The sequence below is a fragment of the Tachysurus fulvidraco genome, chromosome 7, assembly GCF_022655615.1.
Source record: "Tachysurus fulvidraco isolate hzauxx_2018 chromosome 7, HZAU_PFXX_2.0, whole genome shotgun sequence".
Lineage (NCBI taxonomy): Eukaryota > Metazoa > Chordata > Actinopteri > Siluriformes > Bagridae > Tachysurus > Tachysurus fulvidraco.
Window position 1 is genome coordinate 4081112 of NC_062524.1, and position 20000 is coordinate 4101111.

At 36.2% G+C, this 20000-nt stretch overlaps 1 protein-coding gene across 1 annotated transcript in view; it reads right to left on the bottom strand.

The window, feature by feature from the left end:
• The window catches only part of zfpm2b (zinc finger protein, FOG family member 2b), a 36483-nt gene extending 25758 nt beyond the window's left edge, over window positions 1–10725 (bottom strand). The window contains exons 1-2 of the mRNA XM_027177852.2: window positions 10495–10725; window positions 1812–1964 (exon numbers count right to left, since the gene is read on the bottom strand). Coding sequence (XP_027033653.2) covers window positions 1812–1964; window positions 10495–10555 — 214 coding nt within the window. The 5' untranslated portion in view covers window positions 10556–10725. The remainder of the gene's footprint in view (window positions 1–1811; window positions 1965–10494) is intronic.
• Between the last annotated feature and the right edge of the window lie 9275 nt (window positions 10726–20000).

A 20000-nucleotide genomic window follows, 5' to 3' on the forward strand; every position in this document is an offset into this window, starting at 1 on the left:
CTAACTACACAACCCAGGATCACCTTAACCTGGAGGTTACTAGGACCCAGGGGAAATAGTTCCTTGAGAGAGAAAGAGGCTTGAAGAGACTGTCTGTGTAGATAGAATCAGGAGTGTTGACTTTAAGGTGTTCATCAAATCCCATCATTAGGTTCATGCTGTGAGACCAAAGTGAAATTTAGAAAGAAAAGTTTGCTTTGTGGTCAAAAAAAAACAAAAAAAAAAACCTCCAAATTCCAAAATTTCACAAAACATGGTAATTCTCATGATGTGTAATTATACATTGGCACACGGCTGCTTCACATGAATATTCTCATCTCCGGATAATAAATATTCATTTTTGTTTTAGAGCGCTCACCTCTTCATTCTTGTTTACCACGAAATATAAACTAAACCCGCACAGCAGCCTGAAAAGAGAAGCAGCTCACGGTGAAGTAAATGACGATCTGCGTGCAGACTGGAACGAGCTCGCCGCCTGGATTCCTTTCAGAAAGAACAAAGAGGCACCGACGTACACGTCTTTCCGCCAATTCCAGACAAAAAAAAAGCAGAAGATTGCTGGCTCTTTTGAATATTCCTCGCTGAGAGGCGAGACAGGTGTACGCACTGCAATTTCCACATGCCAAACTTTTAAGAGGAAGCGCAGAGGCGTTTCAAAGAGCAGATCCATCGTCTGCTGAGAGAGAATTTAAACGCAACACATAGAGTTAAAAAATTATGAACGCTTCTGTGGATCGAGGAAAGAAAAATATGAATTTCAGTTCAAAGGGCTGATGATTTTCTCGGAGGGCAAACAACAAACACTCACTGTTTGAATGTTTACTCGGAGCAGAAACTGGGATTGTTAGTGAGTGGAGAAAGTTCAGATCCATCACTGCTTCAGATCCAGAAGGTTGTGAGGTCAAATCTCATAACTGGCAGACAGAGACACCTTTAACATTTAATTAAATGTTTGAATTAAAATGATATAAAGATTTTTAATCCAGGCATCGCTCAAATTCGTCATCTACCTGGTTGGAATTTTATTGTATAACATTTATTCAAAATTTGAATCTTTCTGTAAAGAGGATTTGTGACAATATCTGTTGTTAAGCGCAATACAAATATAACTGAATTTATTTATTTTTTTTAGTTTTATAGATGTAGATTTGCTTTGATCACCTTTTTTTGATTTGCAAAAAATAAATAAATAAATAAAGAACACCCTTTGAATAAAAAAACTTTCACGTTAATAATATAACAGTATAAAACACTCACAAATCCTCTGCAAAGTTACATTTGATCTTGTCTTCTCAGGGACGTTCGCCCTAACCACCGTATTTGTGATGATGTTGATTGTTAAACGCACTTTTTTGTGATTGTTGCAGCCTGAAATTCTTCATCTTGCTTGTTTTTAACCTCAACCTACAATAATAACATTTCAAAAATAAATAAATAAAATAAAAAGAAATAATCCTTTGTATCGGATAATGTGATAGAACGGTGAGAGAGAGTGAGTAATCCTTTGTATCTTTTGATTTAAGAGCTGTCAGTATGTTACGGTTTCTATAGTAATATCTTGGTCACATGAGCCTCAAACTAAACTATCATTAGTATATTTGAGGTGAATGAAGGTTAAGGAGGTGACTGATTCTAGCTGCCAGAAAATGTGTATAACACATAAAACCTAAAAAATCTATGAGTCGTTCTTTAATAAATAAAACCGTTTATAAAGGTAAAAACTGCTGCAGTAAAGGAGGAATAAAACACACTGTGGTTTGCTTATGGTTTTGTGTTCTCTTGAGACACCGATTACATATTGGCTGCCTCACCTGAGCTGCACTCGTCCTCGTTTTTAACATGAACCTTCTCAGGATCTAAAGGGAACTGCGTTTCTTGGTCAACAGTCGCTTCCACGTCTTTCAGGATCTCTTTCTCTTCACACTCTCTGTCTTCCAGTTTTGTTTGTCCATCCTCAAACACTTCTGCAGGACAAAGAGAGAGAAAAATAACAGGTCACATTTGCTGTTTACTTCCAGTTTTCTCTTAAGCTAACTACACTAAGTGAACCGGATTCCAAAATAAAATAAACAAGATTTTTTTTCCACATTTAGAAATAAACACATTCAAATGAAAACACTTGTTGAATAGTTCAATGGCTTGTTAGCGAACAAGCTTTCTGTCTAATCTCACTGAGGCTAAGCTGCTCACAGCTGTTTCTAATCTCTAAAGGCTTGACTATGTCTAGATAATACATTGTTTAGCATTTTTAGCAGAAATTAACAGGAGATGATAATTTTTTTAAACACTCAACTCTTACACTAATGAACTGTGAGAGTCATTAATTTGTGAGGTAAATTCTGAGGTAAAAGTAAAACCTGGTGATTTTCTGTCAGTGTGAATTCTACACTGTGTGTGTGTGTGTGTGTGTGTGTGTGTGTGTGTGTGTGTGTGTGTGTGTGTGTGTGTGTGTGTGTGTGTGTGTGTGTGCGCAAGAGAAATCTGGACTCCATACGCTTCCCTGTAGACACAAACACACACTGCATCAATCACACACCGGGGCTCTTTGGCACAGGAAGTGGACGCCACAGCTTCTGTGGCATGATGCCTAGATCTCGCTAACACACACACACACAGAGAGAGAGAGAGAGAGAGAGAGAGAGAGAGAGAGAGAGAGAGAGAGAGAGAGAGAGAGAGAGAGAGAGAGAGAGATAGAGATGCTTCTACTGAGGTATAATAATAGGATAATGTTTCATTTTCTTCATGATTTTTCACTGATTCTATGATTTATCTGATAAATGTATAAGTATCACCACAGGAATAAAATAGCCTTCTATACATCATAGTGGTTTAATTCATGTCCTGTGTAAAATTATAAAATAATAACAGGTGTCTGTTATTAGGTTAAAGAAATGGGTTAGCAATATTGTATATGCTAGCTACACAAAAAGTAGTTAGCCCAGTATGTAGACAGCTAACCAGCTAACTTGTATAGCATCTGTGGATTGGGACTAGTGAATGAGTGTGTGTAGACGATTGTGTGTGTGCGTGTAAGAGTTGAGGAGGGGAGGGGGGGTCCTCACAAATGTTTATATCTTTAAAGTAAATGTTTATATCAAACCCATTTTTGTTGTCTGAGATTCTCTGAATTCTTGTCTATAATCAGGTCAAATTTGAACTTCAACACTAAAATTCAGTGTAAGATTATCAACAGAGGGAAAAACACATCTCACACTGAAAGACAACAGGCCTGAGTCCTGACTCGTTTTAGATCGGACTCACAGATAGAACATTACTCATTTGTTTACACTGATGACTGAAATGGTTCCATAAGTCAGTTAACAGAACTAGTGTTGTTTACTGATAAAAGGGTTAAAATGTATGTTTCTAAGTAAGTTGTCGGAAGTTGTTCAAAAACTTTTCGAATCTTCGCAGATGATGCTTGTATAGTGTGAGAGATGTGATACTCCTCATCAGCGATCTCTGGGTTCACTAATCCTTCTCTCTCTAGTGATACGATTACAGAGAAAATCTGCTATCTTTGCTAACTTACAGCTAGCTACTTTTTAATGATCAGAGTTATTTGTCTTGAAATTTGCTTTGACTTCATGTTGACTGCACTGCCTGAGGATAATAAATCTCTCAGCACTGGCCTCCTTACATCACTGAACTTCTGGTAAAACCGTATTCATAAAAAAAAAAAACAACAACAACTTTAAACTGGTCTTGAAACGTCTATATCAGACTGTGCACAGAATCAGAGCAGCTTGCTAACTAGCTAAAATGCCTAAAACCTAGCTTGCCAACTTCCTATTGCTAAGCAACTAAACATTGTTAAATTATAAAGTTACATGTAAAGTTCTTTAGCTAAATCATCTGCCGTTTTTGAGTCATTGTACACAGAGTAATAGGTGCTTGCTAGCTTATCTAAAGCTAGCATAATCCTGGCTTGCTAACCACCTCTATTCATGTTGCTTAACATAAGTTTTTTAGCTAAATCACCTGACATTTATAGGCAATATATACAGAGTCATAGTTGCTTACAATCTAGCTAGCTTAAACCTGACTTGCTAACTAGCTCACATGCTAAGCAGCTTAAACAATCCAGCAAAATCAAAAGGAGTTTGTAGCCTGTCTGATTTCTGTTTGGACATTCAGAAAAAGAACAAGAAGAACAAGACTATCTTAACAGATTTGTACTAAGCTAACTTGAATGCTTAATTAGCTAAAAAGAAAAATTAGCCAAGGCTTCATCTGTGTTACACAACTTTGGATTAGCTTCAAATAAAAGTAAGTGAAAATATATAGACTTTAACTTGTTTTTTTTCCCTTCTAGCTCATCATCCTCATCATTGTGACCCTGATGAGCTTCTGAAGAGCGTGAAAAGGCTTCGATTTAAAAATCCATGCTTCGCCCAGCACCTTCAGAGACATGGGAGAGTGAAAGCCAGGTCTTTTAGCATGTAACCCAGACTGAACGATTGCATCATTGTTTCTTCAAAAGCCCTGATAATCCATCAGCTTCGAGCTTCCCGTAGTGATGATGGAGTGAGTGATAAACGTCTTCGAGCTGAACATCGCTGATAGTGATTAAGGGCTGTCCAATAAACACAATAAACATCCTTTCTTCTATTTTTTCCCCTTAACATGTGTTGAGCGATGTTAATCCAATACATTGTTCCGAGATTCTTTTGGAACTATGACTCTATGAAGGCCACGATGTGAGCGATAAACATCTGGACATCACAGATCACTTGATCAAGCTGAGTATTGGTGATTTAACAAGTAAATAGAATCTGATCTTCTTTTTCTTCTCCTTAATTGATGTAACGTATCAGGAGGTCATGCGCAAGAGACCAGGACACGAAACAGCTAAAAACATTCCAGGGTTTTTTCTTTTATTGCACTTCTATGAAAATTTGTCTCCAATTAAGTTTCAACTGAACTTTCTAAAACATACAACTGTTAGTATCGTTTAAGGAATTACACACAACACTGTATGGTGTTATAGAAAAATAATCAACAATACAGAGGATTTCTTTTTGAATCTTATTCGTTTACTGTAACGTTATGAACGTCGTCATTTCCTCGCTCTTCTCCCTTTGGGTTACCAAGAAATTGTGCTGTATTTTTTTTTGGTTTTTAAATCCAGGAGCGTCCTCCATTCACATTTTCGCAATAGAAGTCCTAATGTATCTGCACAAATGCATTTATGCAGTACACACAACTCACAGAAATGCTGGGATAAAAAAAAATAAAGACATAGAGTATAATCAACACTTTCTGATCAACCAGAATCAAAGGAATAAAAAATTTAGAAATAGATAATAGAGTTGGTTCTTAATGTGGAACAGAACCACTATGGAGCAGGGGATCAATTATATTCAATATTAACATGGCAGTGGTTCGGCTGCAGGTATCAGTCGAGAACTAATCACTGCATGTCTAACGCTGATCCGCTATTTTTATATTTGAATAAATAATAAAAAGCAGTAATGTTGTGACATTATGACATCACAGTATGGTCAAACGTATTTGTTTGCTTTTGCTCAGTGAATAAAAAAATCCAGAAGAAACCACACCGAATTAATAACTAGCTCACACTGAACTGTATGTTCCCATTATCCGGTGAAACTAGCTTCCCTTCAACCTTTTGAATCTGACGTATTTGAAAAAAAATAAAATTTGGCTTTTGCATAAATGTACCCGAATCTGTGACATCACTAGCACAGGATTCTTCTTTTTATCTCCTATCAGTGAGACATATCTGTAGTGACTTTCTATGAGAGCTGTGCTCATTTTCCACACACATAAACAGAAGATGGACTTGGCTGAATGCACATTGTGATGACATCACACGACACGTCTCGACGCGAATGTATAGGAAACCATTTTGAAAAATTCCAATCTCCTCTCAAAAGGATGTTGTGTTGATATTTTTGAGGAAGTGTGTAATGCACTCTAAAAGTGTATTGTTTGCCATGTCTGGTGACGAGGTTCTTACACACACACACACACACACACACACACACACACACACACACACACACACACACACACACACACACACACTGTAATCACACATGGAAACACTATTGTAACTCAAATTAGGGGACTGGAACTAACTGTTGTTGAATTCAATCTTGAATTTAAAGTGTTTTAGTGTTAAAGTTCAATCCCGTGTCTTACACTTCCTAACTCTGATAAACATCTCATTTATGACTGGTAAAATAAAAAACGATGCTGGAACGTGTATAAAAGCTCAGAGAAACAGTTGGCTTCTTACGCTCTCGTCTCTGTCTCCTTCCTGCTTGCTAGGCCAGCGAGCCACAGCACTTCATAGCTCATTAGTGCTGAACAGATGCTGCTGAGAAAGCTGGCACACAATAACCCCGCTTTATATTACGCCGATCTCACAGAGACAGAGCGTTGACAGTTGGCAGATGAAGATAATCAAAATGGCTTTGAAAAAAAAAAAAAACAGAATAAAGATGAGCTGACAAACCTTGACGTCTCGGAAAAGGATATAATAATGAAAGAAACTTATCATATTCTGACAGCCGTATGTCAGCGAAGTGACAGAAAAGATTCACAAATAAAGAGAGAGAAGGGAGGGGTGTTGTGATGAACTGTAGGCGAGAATCGGTTAGACGATAAACCGCAATATTCAGCGATATTTCCTGAGGAAACATCCATCTTTGATAGCAGTGTAAAGACATCCGTCTACTAGGAATCGAAAAACAATGAGATTCTTCAAAATGCTTTTGTTTTCCTCTGAACAATACTTCAAAAAATGTCAAAACATACTGTAACTCAGAGGTAGTGGTAGGTCATGTGGTCAAGGCTCTGGGTTGCTGAATTGAAAATCAGGGTTCAAGCTGCCACTGTTGGGCCCCTGAACAAGGCCCTTAACCCTGCTGACCCTGCACACTGACCCCAACCTCCAATGTTGGGATATGTGAAGAAAGAAAGAATTTTTTTGTTCTGTAATGTTTATGTAACAAAATTAAAGGCTGCTTCTTCTTCCAAAACACAAATCAGGACAATGTCTTAGATAAACTGTGCACCAAATATCACCATACTATGAACTATAACAAAAGAATGCACTGTATGAATAACTTTTACCTCAGAAAATGCGTGTTAGCGCTGCTGTGCTAAACCTCTGGGTGTTTACTTTCAGGAGGTGAAATGTTTGGAGTTTTGACTGAGGCACAAACAAAACACAAAGTTTACACTTTTCTTCTTGTTCTTTGACTTGGTAAGCGAATAGTCTTTGATTCACAACAAAATGTCATCGTTTCTTCAACTCTGTAGTGGTTTCATCAAAATATCAGATATGAAATTTTCAGATAAGTCATCAGATACGACATCTGTTCCAAAATGAAACTTTCTCCATTGTGAATCATTTCAAAATGTACCTCACTTTGTGCTGATTATATAACAATTTTTCTAAAGTATTTTCTGAAATCTTTCTTCACTGGTGGATTACTTGGTGTTTTTCATTTTAATTAATGTTAATTTTTAACCTAGTTCTTTGCTTTTCTGTTTCTAACACCACTGACTCTGTCATTTGTCTCTCTGTTGGAAGCCTGACCCCGGGGCGTCACAGTTCACAGGAAATTTTTGCCTGATTAAGTCTCATGTACATAAAATTCAGATCAGGAAAAATTTAACAGTCTTTGCTTGCTTTATAGCACTTTAAAATCTAAATCAAAAATTCTAAGAATGACAGAGATTTAAAGTATTTAATGTCAATCTGTAATGCTTAGATTTTATTCAAAATTGTTCATTCCTTTGCTATTTATACTGAAAGATTCAAATGATCATGAACCGAGAAACCGTTTACACAGAACCTTTAAGGATTTAACTGTGTTAAGCTGATGTATTTAACTGTTCAGTCGTTAATATACGTTTCGTGAGTGAGTTACAAATTTCTCACAGAAGAAAAGTCTTTATCTGAGACATCCAGGACTGAAGTTTTCCTGTTAGAGGAAAAGAATCAACTGATGTGATGAAGCAGAGTTACTGTTACCAACCTGAACGTAATTCCAGTCCTACAACAATTCAAGATCTCTATTCCTCTTAATGTATAACACAACAATTTGCCATTTTCAATTTTTATTCTTTCAAAAGGACGAGACTTTTTAAAAATTCATTTACAGTTGTGTGTAAGGTTGCTACAGGGATGTAGTTATTATAAAAGGTGTTACGTTTTCATTGCTATATAATGAGTTATGTTTCAAAAGAAGAGAATGAAATATTGGAGCTGAACTGATGATGTTACAGAAAACGAATCAACACCTTCTGGTCAACCAGAATAGAGAATGGAGATGGATCATCAGAATCTATTTATCATGTAATATATATATATTTGGTAAATAAATATGGAAATTGAATAGTAAAATATATAAATAATTTTTTAAGTAAGATTGTGAAAAGAAATTGCACAAATTAAGACAGAAGAAATTTAAATCTTGTTAATTTAATATATTTTTGAATAGTTTTGTCTTCCTATAATGTTAGTCAGCACACTACAGCAAAGTTTCTATACCATTAAACCCGCAGTTAATTTTATGTATTTACTTCTTGCACAGTATTGAACCATAATCCATAACAATCCATGATAAAATCTCAAACACTACATTCTTGCTTTCTGGTTTTTTTTTTTTTTTTTTTGTTTCCTGTACCTCATCAGCAGGGACATGAAAAAGGGCAGAGATTCTCATCTACTCTTTCTTTCAGGAAGACGTTGCGATGCATTCCCTCTCATCACACACAGTTTTAATCCTCTGTCATAGATTTATCCCTCCAAAGGGGGCAAATTTACTGCCCCACCGGTCATGAACAGGGTGATAAGGGGGGGGAATAACAGCTGGTTCGGCTCAATGGACTGAAGAAGAACCGATAACGGATGATAATATGCTCCTACCGCAGTATCTCCCTTTCAGATCTAACTCTTATTACAATAAAACCCCACTGCTGGGAGGGTTAAGGGTGGTGGAGGCAGGAGTAAAGCAGAAAAGATGACCCTATCAGTTCATGAGAGGGTGAGATGGAGGAAAAGAAGAAAAAAAAAAGTGAGATCTCTTTCTTTCTCTAAAAAAAGAAGGGTCAGGAGAAATACAAAATTTATCACTATACTATCAGAATATCCAGAAGACTAATAAAGGGAGAAGATTTTCTTTGTCTTATCGTCCAGAGAGGATTATCAGTGCGACGCAGATTGCTGAGCTGGAATTTTAATGGCAATAATCGTGTGTGATGATATCTCTGCTCCCACACACACAATCTCTCTCTCTCTCTCTCTCTCTCTCTCTCTCTCTCTCTCTCACACACACACACACACACACACACACACACACACACACACACACACACACACACACATACAAGCTTTATCAAGTCCATTATCTCCCCTTATCACTGCAGTCATCAGGGCAAATTAATGGAGCTCTTTCAACACACGCTCTTTATCTGTGCACCAGAGGGACGTTATAGAGAATGGAATAGGCAAAATATGAAAATAGTGGAGCAATCGCTGGGGTTTAGATAACGGGGCAATATGTTGGAGGGAGATTTAAAAAAGAAAAAGAAAAAACAAGAACTACATAATGACCTTTTTGTCCTTTGTAATATCAGTGATGGAGCTGACTCCCGAAGAGTCGCCACATGGTTTAGTAAATTATGACCATTAGTATTGTGTTTACAAAACAAACAAACAAACTGCAGAAGAATGAACTTATGCAAATTATCTTGATTATATTCCTAATGTAACGATTATGCCAATGTATTATGGAATATGTCCGATACTATCTTATTTTCACATACTGAAAATAAGTAGGTATTTTACATTAGTACATAATAATATAAAGAATAAGTACAGTAAACCATTGGGCATAAATTAAATGCATAAATATAAATACTAAAGATAAAAAAGATGTCATATTGACTGAAACCCCAGTGATGCTACTTTTATACCTTCTGAGTGCAACATTTACATTCAAAACGTTTTTTTTATTATTAATGAATAATTTTAGATAAAAAATTATACAAAGTATATTTTAGTTGGCAGATGAACAAAATTACAAATTGTAATTTTACATCAAACATTTTTTTAACTTTTCAATTACTTACTAATTCCAAATAACTATTTAAAATCGGTTGAATTATTATTATTATTATTATTATTATTATTATTATTATTATTATTCCTCATATAATTTTTGGATGCAAAACTTTGCATTAAAACACGTTTTGAAGTAGTGTATAAAGTTTTTCAGGAAAAAAAAAACAAAGGATAAAAAAAAACATTTTCAAAATAATAATTTGGATATTTTGAACTTAGAAAGTTAATTTCATTGCCTGAGGCTGGTCTATGATTTTTCCAAAAGTAATACACACACCCCAAAAACACATCTAAAGCAAAGAAAGAGCTGTGTGTGCATGTATAAAGAGATGAGGATGATATAGAGATGAAGAAGGGATAAATAAGTGATGCAGAAATAAAGAAGTGACCTGTGTTTTCTGCGCTGAGACGCTTGAACTGACGCGGGTTACTCTGTTTCCTCCGGGACATGGCTGTTCAATCCAGATAATCTCACTTCTCTCTTAAAAAAAACACTCTCCGAGTCACATACAAGCTTCAAAAATAAAAAAGAAAGCAACCCGAGTTGATATCTTCTTCTCCTGTAGTGCAGCGGTTTGAATCTCAGCGCCGCTTCGCTGAGCTGTGGTCTGCAGACTGACAGCGGAGACGAAAACGCGTTGCGCTTTTTGTTCCACGCTTGAGGTTTGGAGCCTCGCGGCGTGCCGTAGAGAGTTGACAGGTGCACCGTAACCGAGCCCCTCCCCCAGCTTACAATAGTGGGATCTATTAGAATCTAGTGGGATCTATTAGAATCTAGTGGGATCTATTAGAATCGAGTGAAATCTATTAGCAAATTTTTTTGAAAATGAAAAATAAATAATAGTAAATTTCATATATATAAAAATAAATATGTAATCAATATATACTCTTTTTATTCTTTCATAATTCACTTATTTTGTTTTAAGCATGAATTGTAGACAACAGGATATGAACAACATACTGGCAGGAATTAACCAATCACAGTACAAGGAGCCAGGGGCCAATATTTCTACATTAAAACAAAAGAAGAATATTTCATCTCCTAATTCACAAATTCATATTTTTTTACTATTCTACGTACAATTCACAAAGCACGCACAAAATTTATTAAAACAACGAGCATCATTCGTCACGCCTGGATATGAAAATAAATCACTCGTAAATCATTTAAAACATGGTGGTTTACACCAAAAAATTCATAGACATTTAAATTATATTTGTGCTCCTGTGTGTGTAAAGTTACAGATGATAAGAATGCAAACCTCGACCTTTTATATTTGGAATTTATAAGATAATAAGATTTTGAAGATGTCCACTGAGATGAGGCCGACTCTGTTAGGATCCTGAGACATCTAGAAATAGAAAACAACCTCCTCATCACTACAACATTTATCTGACTGTATATTTATAATCACCCATATGAGGATGAGGTTCCCCTTTGAGTCTGGTTCCTCTCAAGGTTTCTTCCTTTACCATCTAAGGGAGTTTTTCCTCCCCATAGTCACCTGAGTCACCTCAGACTTGCTCATTTAGGATAAATACAAACACATTCAAATATATCTAACATTAATCTTGAATTTTGTATTATAATAATCTTTATATTATTCTTTATAACAACCTTTTGTTTTATGTTTATGTTCTGTAAAGCTACTTTGAGATGATGTCCATTGTAAAATTGCCATACAAATAAATTCGAATTGAATTGAACTGAATCTACTGTCGAGCTTGTTTTTATCACGTTTACAGTGTTTCACAGATGGTCTCTTGGAGTCTCGTACAAAATCACAATCGTATGCTAGATTTCTTTAAATAGGTTATTTTATATTATTGTCATTATTGCAAGAATCTAAAAAAATAAAGAAGCCAACACAAGCAAGAAGAACAAAAACAAACCCCTCAGCTGATGGAAGGTTTAGTGCTTGCTTATTAATAGAACTTTGAGTTTTGAATGAAAATCTCTGATTGTTACTGGTGATGTTTTTTTTTATATTATTTTTAATCAGAAATCAGTTCATTTACATGCATAATTGTATTACTAATTCTTAGGGACAGGATTAGACACTGCTATATAATAAAAAAAATGACAGTATTGATGAGAAGTAGCACAAAAATACTAAAACTTCACTGTGATCAATGTAGTCAGTAATCAAGAACGTTTGGTTTTAAATAGCAACATGGCACAAAAAAAATCCTTACTAAACTACAAAGTTACATAAAGCACAAAGAGATTATGGACAGATGTGGATCTTGGGTTGAGAGAATTGAAGCCAGTGTGCTTTATTAATTATGAGACATTTCTTCTAAACAAACATTCAAACATTCAAGTACTGTAGGTGCATTGTGTTGTGACTGTATTGAAATATTGGTAAATGATATGAATATAGGATAGAATAATAAATGTTGTATATGTTGATTAAATTATAAACACTTTTTAAAATTTCCCTGTTTAGTGTAATGAAGCCTCATTTCCAGTGTTCTCAGCTTGTTGTCTGTTACCTGGGGAGCTGTTGTGTGTTCTTGTGCTTGGTTTGCTTGTGCGTGTGAGAAGAGCTGCATGTGGAATAAAGACGATAAACAAGATGAGATGGATTAATTAAGGGTGAGGGCATGGAAATTATTATGTGTTATCACTTAAGCATGACAGAAGCAAGATAAAAACATAAACAATACCATGCCAACTTGCAATCGGGTCGTGTGTAATTAAAAAGTATCATGCAATTATACTTGTATCTGTATGCTCCTGAATTGGTAGAAAGTCAATAACTGCAATTGTAAATTAAAACGGATTAGCATTCCTAATGTGAATGGCTAGGATTCACTTACCACAGGGGGAGATTTTCTTTTTTATGTACAAATGGTTCAGAAATTTGGACATAAAATCAAGCTGGAGCTGTTGGAACCATCCATCCGTTTTCTGTAGCGCTTATCCTTAACAGGGTACACAGAGAACCTGGAGTCTTTCTCAGGGCACTTAGGGTAGCAACTCATCACAGGGTACAGTCACACACACTCACACTACAGATAATTTAGAGATACCAATCAGCCTACAGCGCATTACTTTGGACTCGCTGAGGAAATCCGAGAACTTAGGCGAAACCCCCAACGCTCGGGGAGAACATGCAAAATCCACACACAGGACGGAGATGGGAATCGAACCTTCAACTCCAGAGGTGCGAGGCAAACAAGGCAAACTGCGATTATAACTAAATATACAGTATATTACAGTTGATGATATGTGGCATTACCTATTAGACTGATCTTTGCTCCTACAGCATGCATGAAAATTATGATTATTAAATCCTGCTACATATAAATGATTTGTAAATAAATCAAAAATGTTGAACTGGGTGACAGAGCATACAACAGTGTGAGCATTTTAAAGGGTTTGTACTAAGAATGGTCTCCTTAATATGAACGTAAGCTATTTACTGAGTCACTCACACTTTTCTCATTACTGTAACTGCAGCATTTTCCACATGACTGCAGTGATTATGAGTTTGAGGGACTACAACAATGTGCTAGGAAGAAAATGCTCCAGCTTTGCCACGGTACTGGAATGAATGTCCTCTGTGTGTCTGAGCTGCCTGGCTTGAGCAGCTAAATTAAAACAGACTCATTCAGTTCCACGGTGCTGTTCGTTTGAGGCTTGCCACCTTTCCAGCTTCACCTTCTCCCGTTCGTGAAGACCCCGGAAAATAATATCTGATGCAATTATGCCATGAAATGGAATGTGATGAGTCGCATGTAATATGTTTTTTCCAGGTGCGTTTTCGCCTAAGGGATGACAGGGGGATGTATTTGAAGTTCATTTTAGTTCCTTTGATAAAAATAAATTGGCAAAATATGATCTCAGACACCTTTCTGCTATAAAAAACATACAAAAATGAGCTCCGTTAATCATGTGGCAACTTTAATCTTTTATTGTGCTTTTAATATTTAGACCTGCATAAGAATCTCAGGGAAGGGCTTAGTTTGGAAGCTGCTTGGACGTTTACATTCGTTTCAAATTTGTCATTTGTAAAATGTTTACGTTCCTGTGAGCTGACTGTAATATAATGCTGTATATCGGTGGGGTGGGTTCTTATTTTATTATTAAAGGCATCTTTACAAAACAAAACCTAAACCTCATAATTGTATTATTATTTATATTTTATTATTATTAAATTATAAAATCTTATTAAATTATATATATATATATATATATATATATATATATATATATATATATATATATATATATATATATATATATATATATATATATATATATATCATTATGGATATAGAAGATAAAAGTTATTCTAATTATTCATTCATTCATTCATTCATTCATTCATTTTCTACCACTTATCCAAACTACCTCGGGTCACGGGGAGCCTGTACTCTCATTCGTCATTGGGCATCGAGGCAGGATACACCCTGGACGGAGTGCCAACCCATCACAGGTCACACACACTCACTCACATTCACTCACACACTCACACACTACAGACAATTTTCCAGACTTGCCAATCAACCTACCATGCATGTCTTTGGACCGGGGGAGGAAACCGGAGTACCCGGAGGAAACCCCCGAAGCACGGGGAGAACATGCAAACTCCACACACACAAGGCAGAGGCGGGAATCGAACCCCCGACCCTAGAGGAGTGAGGCAAATGTACTAACCACTAAGCCACCGTACCCACTATTCTAATTATTATACATGTTTATTTATTTATTAATAAGTAATTACATTAATTGATGTTGTTACTATAATATTTCCATTGTTTGATGTGTGTGCTCTGATTCCACCCGTTTTGGATCAATGATACTCATTATAAAAAATGACAGTTGTTGTCAGGAGCTACTGGGACATTTCCCTGACAGACCGCCAGAGGGGGCGCTGTTAGGTGTTTCAGCCTTGCCTGTTTTTGTTTGTCCTGTGTTGTTGTTCCTATGTGTGTTGTGCCATGCATTTTCTGTTGTTCTGTTTTCCTGCCTTTTCACTGGCTTCCTCATTTATCCTGATGTTCTGCCCTGTATATACCTGCCTTGTTGCACCTGCTTTGGTCAGTCATTGTTTTGTGTTTGTAAAGCATTGCTTCAGTTTTAATAGTGTGGGTCTGATTCTCTGTAACCCCAGCCTAGCCAGCAGCGTCTCCAGACCTGTCCCAAACTGTAAACCATATTCAACATTGAAATCTGAATCTGTTACTAAAGTGCTTGGGCCCCTTAATCACTGCTTGCATACGAAGAAACAAAATCTTGGTCCAATGCAAATAATTCAATAAACCAGATAGAAATCTGGTGTCTAATCAGTTGTCCAAGATCCTGTGATGTTTACTTGTCTAATCTACCTTCATCCAGGTTTACAGTGATTGTACAGCAATTCCAAAGGCAGTGAAAGCGCTCGGAGAAACTACACACTCGGTCCTGTTTCCACCTTACAGGTCACACTCGCTTAAGTTCCGGGGTAAAAAACAAAAAACAAGAAATTTGTCATTACACGGTTTGGTGTGGCACGGCTGCGGACGAGCTGCGTGAATTATGCACCTCGGCGTTAGAGAGAGGAGAGAGTTTTCTGTTTGCTGGATTAATAACTTCATTAAAAGGCTTGAGGCGAAGTGGAAGTGAACAGTGAGGTTTTGCTCGCTCTCAACGAGCCATGAAATTACTGCACGCCCCCAGAAAATAGTAGCTGATGGAAATGGAAAGAGCAAGTCCCAGGGGTGTATAGAAAGTCACACACACACACACACACACACACAGTCATGCTTACTTTTACTCCACACTCACTACCTACTGTATCTTTCTCTCAATCCCAAACAGCGCAGAGGTAAAACACAAATCTTGGAATCAAAGCTTTGTATTTTCACACCTTATAACTTAAACAACACTTGAAGGATATCCCACAAACCTGTGAACGCAGATATACACCAGACATTGTTTAAATAATTTGTGATCATTTGTGAACAAAGAATTATTATGAACTATTATTAAGAAAATCCCACCAAAATGAAATCATGTGATACTGATAATGTGTTAATTCTGTCTGGAAATAATTCATATAAAAATTAATACAATTAATAAAACATTTGAAATTGTAACAAATCATAATAATCAAATAGAAATAAACAAATAACAAAAAATGCTCCATGTGCCAAAAAAGAATATTTAAAAATCATTGAGGATTTGAGAAAAATCACAATATATCAATATATAAAAACTAAATAATTGAATACTTTTTTCGAACATTTTGTGATAGATGAATCATGTAGGGAATTACATTCATAAATTAAATGACTCATCATATGGAAGTATTTGTACAAATCGTATGGAAAAATAAGAGTCGTGTTTTGTTTTGTTTTTTTGAAAGAATAAATGGTAAAAATGTACATTTGAAAACAAATGAATCATGAAAAGAATCCTATGTGAAAGTAAATGAATTGTGAGGAAGTAATTTAAGTCAAAATGTGTAACTTAATGAATCATTTCTAAAGAATTCAATTTGAGAATAAAGTAGTCTTGATTTAAAAATAAATTAATCATGGAAATAAATGACTCCAGTGTAAAGAATCACATTCAAATAAATGAATCATTTTTTTGATAGCCATTTAATATGATAGGCAGTCAAAAGAAATGAATCATGTGAAAGAATCACATGTAAATGTACGGATCATTTTTAAAGAATCTCCAAGGAAAATAAATGAATCGTGTGTAAAGAATCGTGTGTGACTCAAATCAGGTACAGAAATGTATTTTGTTCATTTACAAAGAACAAATCTATTTGGGTTGATCTAGAAATCCTCGTACAGCGAAACAATGAAATAATACTGAACTCGGACAATAACACAGGCACATTCTTAACACACCGTGTTTATTAACGCTGTCTAACACCCGATATTTGCTCCATGCATTCCTCGGTGTAATGACTCTACAACATTCTGTGATTATTTTTATTAGATGTTGTCATTACTCGCATTTGATATTAGTGAAAAATAATGAAAGGACATTTGATTAGCATTAGCATTCGGTAACTGATTAAATAAATAAAAAAACATTTCCTTGGAGCTGATGTTGGAGCACAGTACTGCAGCCTTCATTGAGACATCACCTTCCTTTTGAAAAGTGCTCCATTTATCAGCCTATTAATGGGAGTTAATTACACGTGTAAGCGCTAAACCTGAAAAGAATCATTAGCGCACTTCTCGCTAGGTCATACGCAGACGATGGAGCCTCCCGCGTCTCTGACTGAGAGCTTAATTAATTCAGACGCCGCATTAAAATTTGTTATGAATTGTTAACTCGGTGTGTAGCCTCATTAATGAAAGCCTCAAGGGGTTGGCCTGCTAATCATCGCAAACATGGCTGCTTCCCTCTCAGGGAGATTGGCGCTCGGTTTTTAATCGCTGAGGGCCAACGATGGCGTCATGCTTTAACCTTTACACACAAACATGTCCGCCTCTTTGTGTCTTTTCCTCCCTGATATTCATTTCAGTTTGAGGGACTGAGGGTGGGAATAATTATTTATCCGGGATTTATGTACATTGTGTTTAACCATCACATGATTACGAGCATACTTAATATTTGTCTCTCTCTTTTTCTCTGTTGTTTTATATGTACCACTCTCGAGCTCCTAGTGTTTTAAGTTCCCAGTGTGACCAGTTCATTCAGTTCAGTCTTGTTGCTTGCTGGTGCACTGTGACAGATCAGAGACAGATCAGCATGGACAGCTGTCTACACACATGGGACTGCTGAGGATAGAACCACTTGGAAACTTTCATGCCATCTTTGAACTGCCATTGCGTCGGTCGGTTTTGTGTTCGGGTCTTCATCAGTGAACATTTGAAAAATTCAGCAGGAAGGAATTAGTGTTAAGTCTGTAATAACTTAATGACCTGACCTGTTTAGAAATGACCTGTTAGTTCCTCAGGAGCTCTTGGTTGCTTAATTCCAATAGAATATAAACTGTTATAGAAAGGACATTATTTACATTTATATTATTTCCTGTCCAGCGTCACCCAAATGAGGATAAGGTTCACTTCTGAGTCTGGACCCTCTCCAGGTTTCTTCCTCATATCATCTCAGGGAGTTTTTCCCTCGCCACTGCCACCTAAGGCTTGCTCATTTTGGATAAATGATAGAGATAAAAAGTAACTTAATTTTAAACTTACAGTAACAATTTTTATTCTGCTTTTATGCTTCTCTAAAGCTGCTTGAGACGATGTCCATTGTTAAAAGTGCTAGACAAATAAATGTAATTGAATTTAACAACAAATGATGATTATAGCTTCACAACTTTCAACGTCTAACTGAGAGAAAGATTCCGGTTATATACGGTATCCCTGTCTCTGTTTCTCTCTCTCTCTCTCTCTCTCTCTCTCTCTCTGTCTTTCACTGTAAATCAACAAAAACTTGACATTTCTTCTCAAGAAAAATCCATTTCCTCAACATGTCTGCTGTCAAATTAGCAAATCCAAGATAAAAAAAAAAAACAATAAATCAACAGCCGCTTGTTATCGTACTAACATATGCACTGCTCCTTATATTTTATAATCTTTTTAAACTAAATGTATCTCACATTGTCATGCTGGAAAACTTTCCCATCATGTATAAAATGTAAAACAGATTCGATGTGCAAGAAATAAAGCTTATAAGTGTGGAAAAAAAACTATGAGGAGCGCTGTTCTGTGAAAATAAAGAATTTCCTGATGTTAGCAAGTTTTACATAATAAACACCAACATGTCATTTTGATTATTTATCCATTACAGTTCTGTTTAAATTTTGTGTCTGTGGTACAGTAGATGTAAAGGAGACACCTTGCAGTAAAATAGTCTGGATAGTGTATGTTTCAGGTCATCGGAAGGTTTGTTTGTTTGTGTGTTTGTTTGTTTGTTTGCTTGTTTACATCGTATATTTTCCTAAAACATTTAAATTAATTGCTGTAAATGTTGACAGTGTGCAAGAAAGGGTTAAATAAGGGTGCTCATTAGAGTGAAAGGGGACACGGGGGAGTGTCAGGATCAAGGGGATGATGGGTGATGTAATAGTTCAGTCCTGATTTCAGCTTAATCATGACAATATCACTTACCTGAAACACAAGTTACACTGAGAGGAGTATCCAGTCCAATCTAAACAGCACAAACCTGTAGAGTAGAACTGGAGTGAAAAACTGTATGGTACAATTATATTGTAGAACTGTAGCGCAGAGCTGTAGAGTAGTGCTGTAAAGAAGAACTGTGATGTAGATCTGTTGAGTAGGACTGTAGTGTAGAAGTGCAGTAAAAAACTGTAGAGTAGAACCGTAAAGTACAACTAGAATGTACATTTCCTGAAGAAAATGTGAATGGTGCTTGCACGTGGCAAATCTCGGCACTCGGTTGCTAGGTTGGAATTTTAGGAATTTCCCATTCAAGTCTATGGGACTTTTTTGGCCGCTTTTTCGTCCGCTGTGAGAACATCGTTGGTTGGATCGATTATAAAAGTCATAGCCCACCTCGCCTCAATGAGCCGGTCGATTTGACACCTCATTCATGGGTCTAGGACAAAATTTGCGGGACAAGTTACGCACCGAACTTGTTTCGTCCGGAAGAAGAATATCACAGTATGTAAGATAACAAGAATGATGCTTTGCAAGCACCAATAATTATAGTGTTGAGCTGTAGGTTAGAACTGAAGTGTTGAATTGTGGTGTAGAACTGTAGAAAAGAACTGTAGATTAGAACTGATGTGTAGAACTATACCATAGATCTGTGGTGTAGAATTGTAGTCTAGAATTTCTGTAGTGTAGAAATGAATGAATGAATGAATGAATGATAAAACTGTAGAGTTGAACTACCGTGTAGAACTTTAATGTAGAACTGTAGTGTAGAATTATAGTCTACCCTCAGTCCACACGTCAGCAGATGGATACA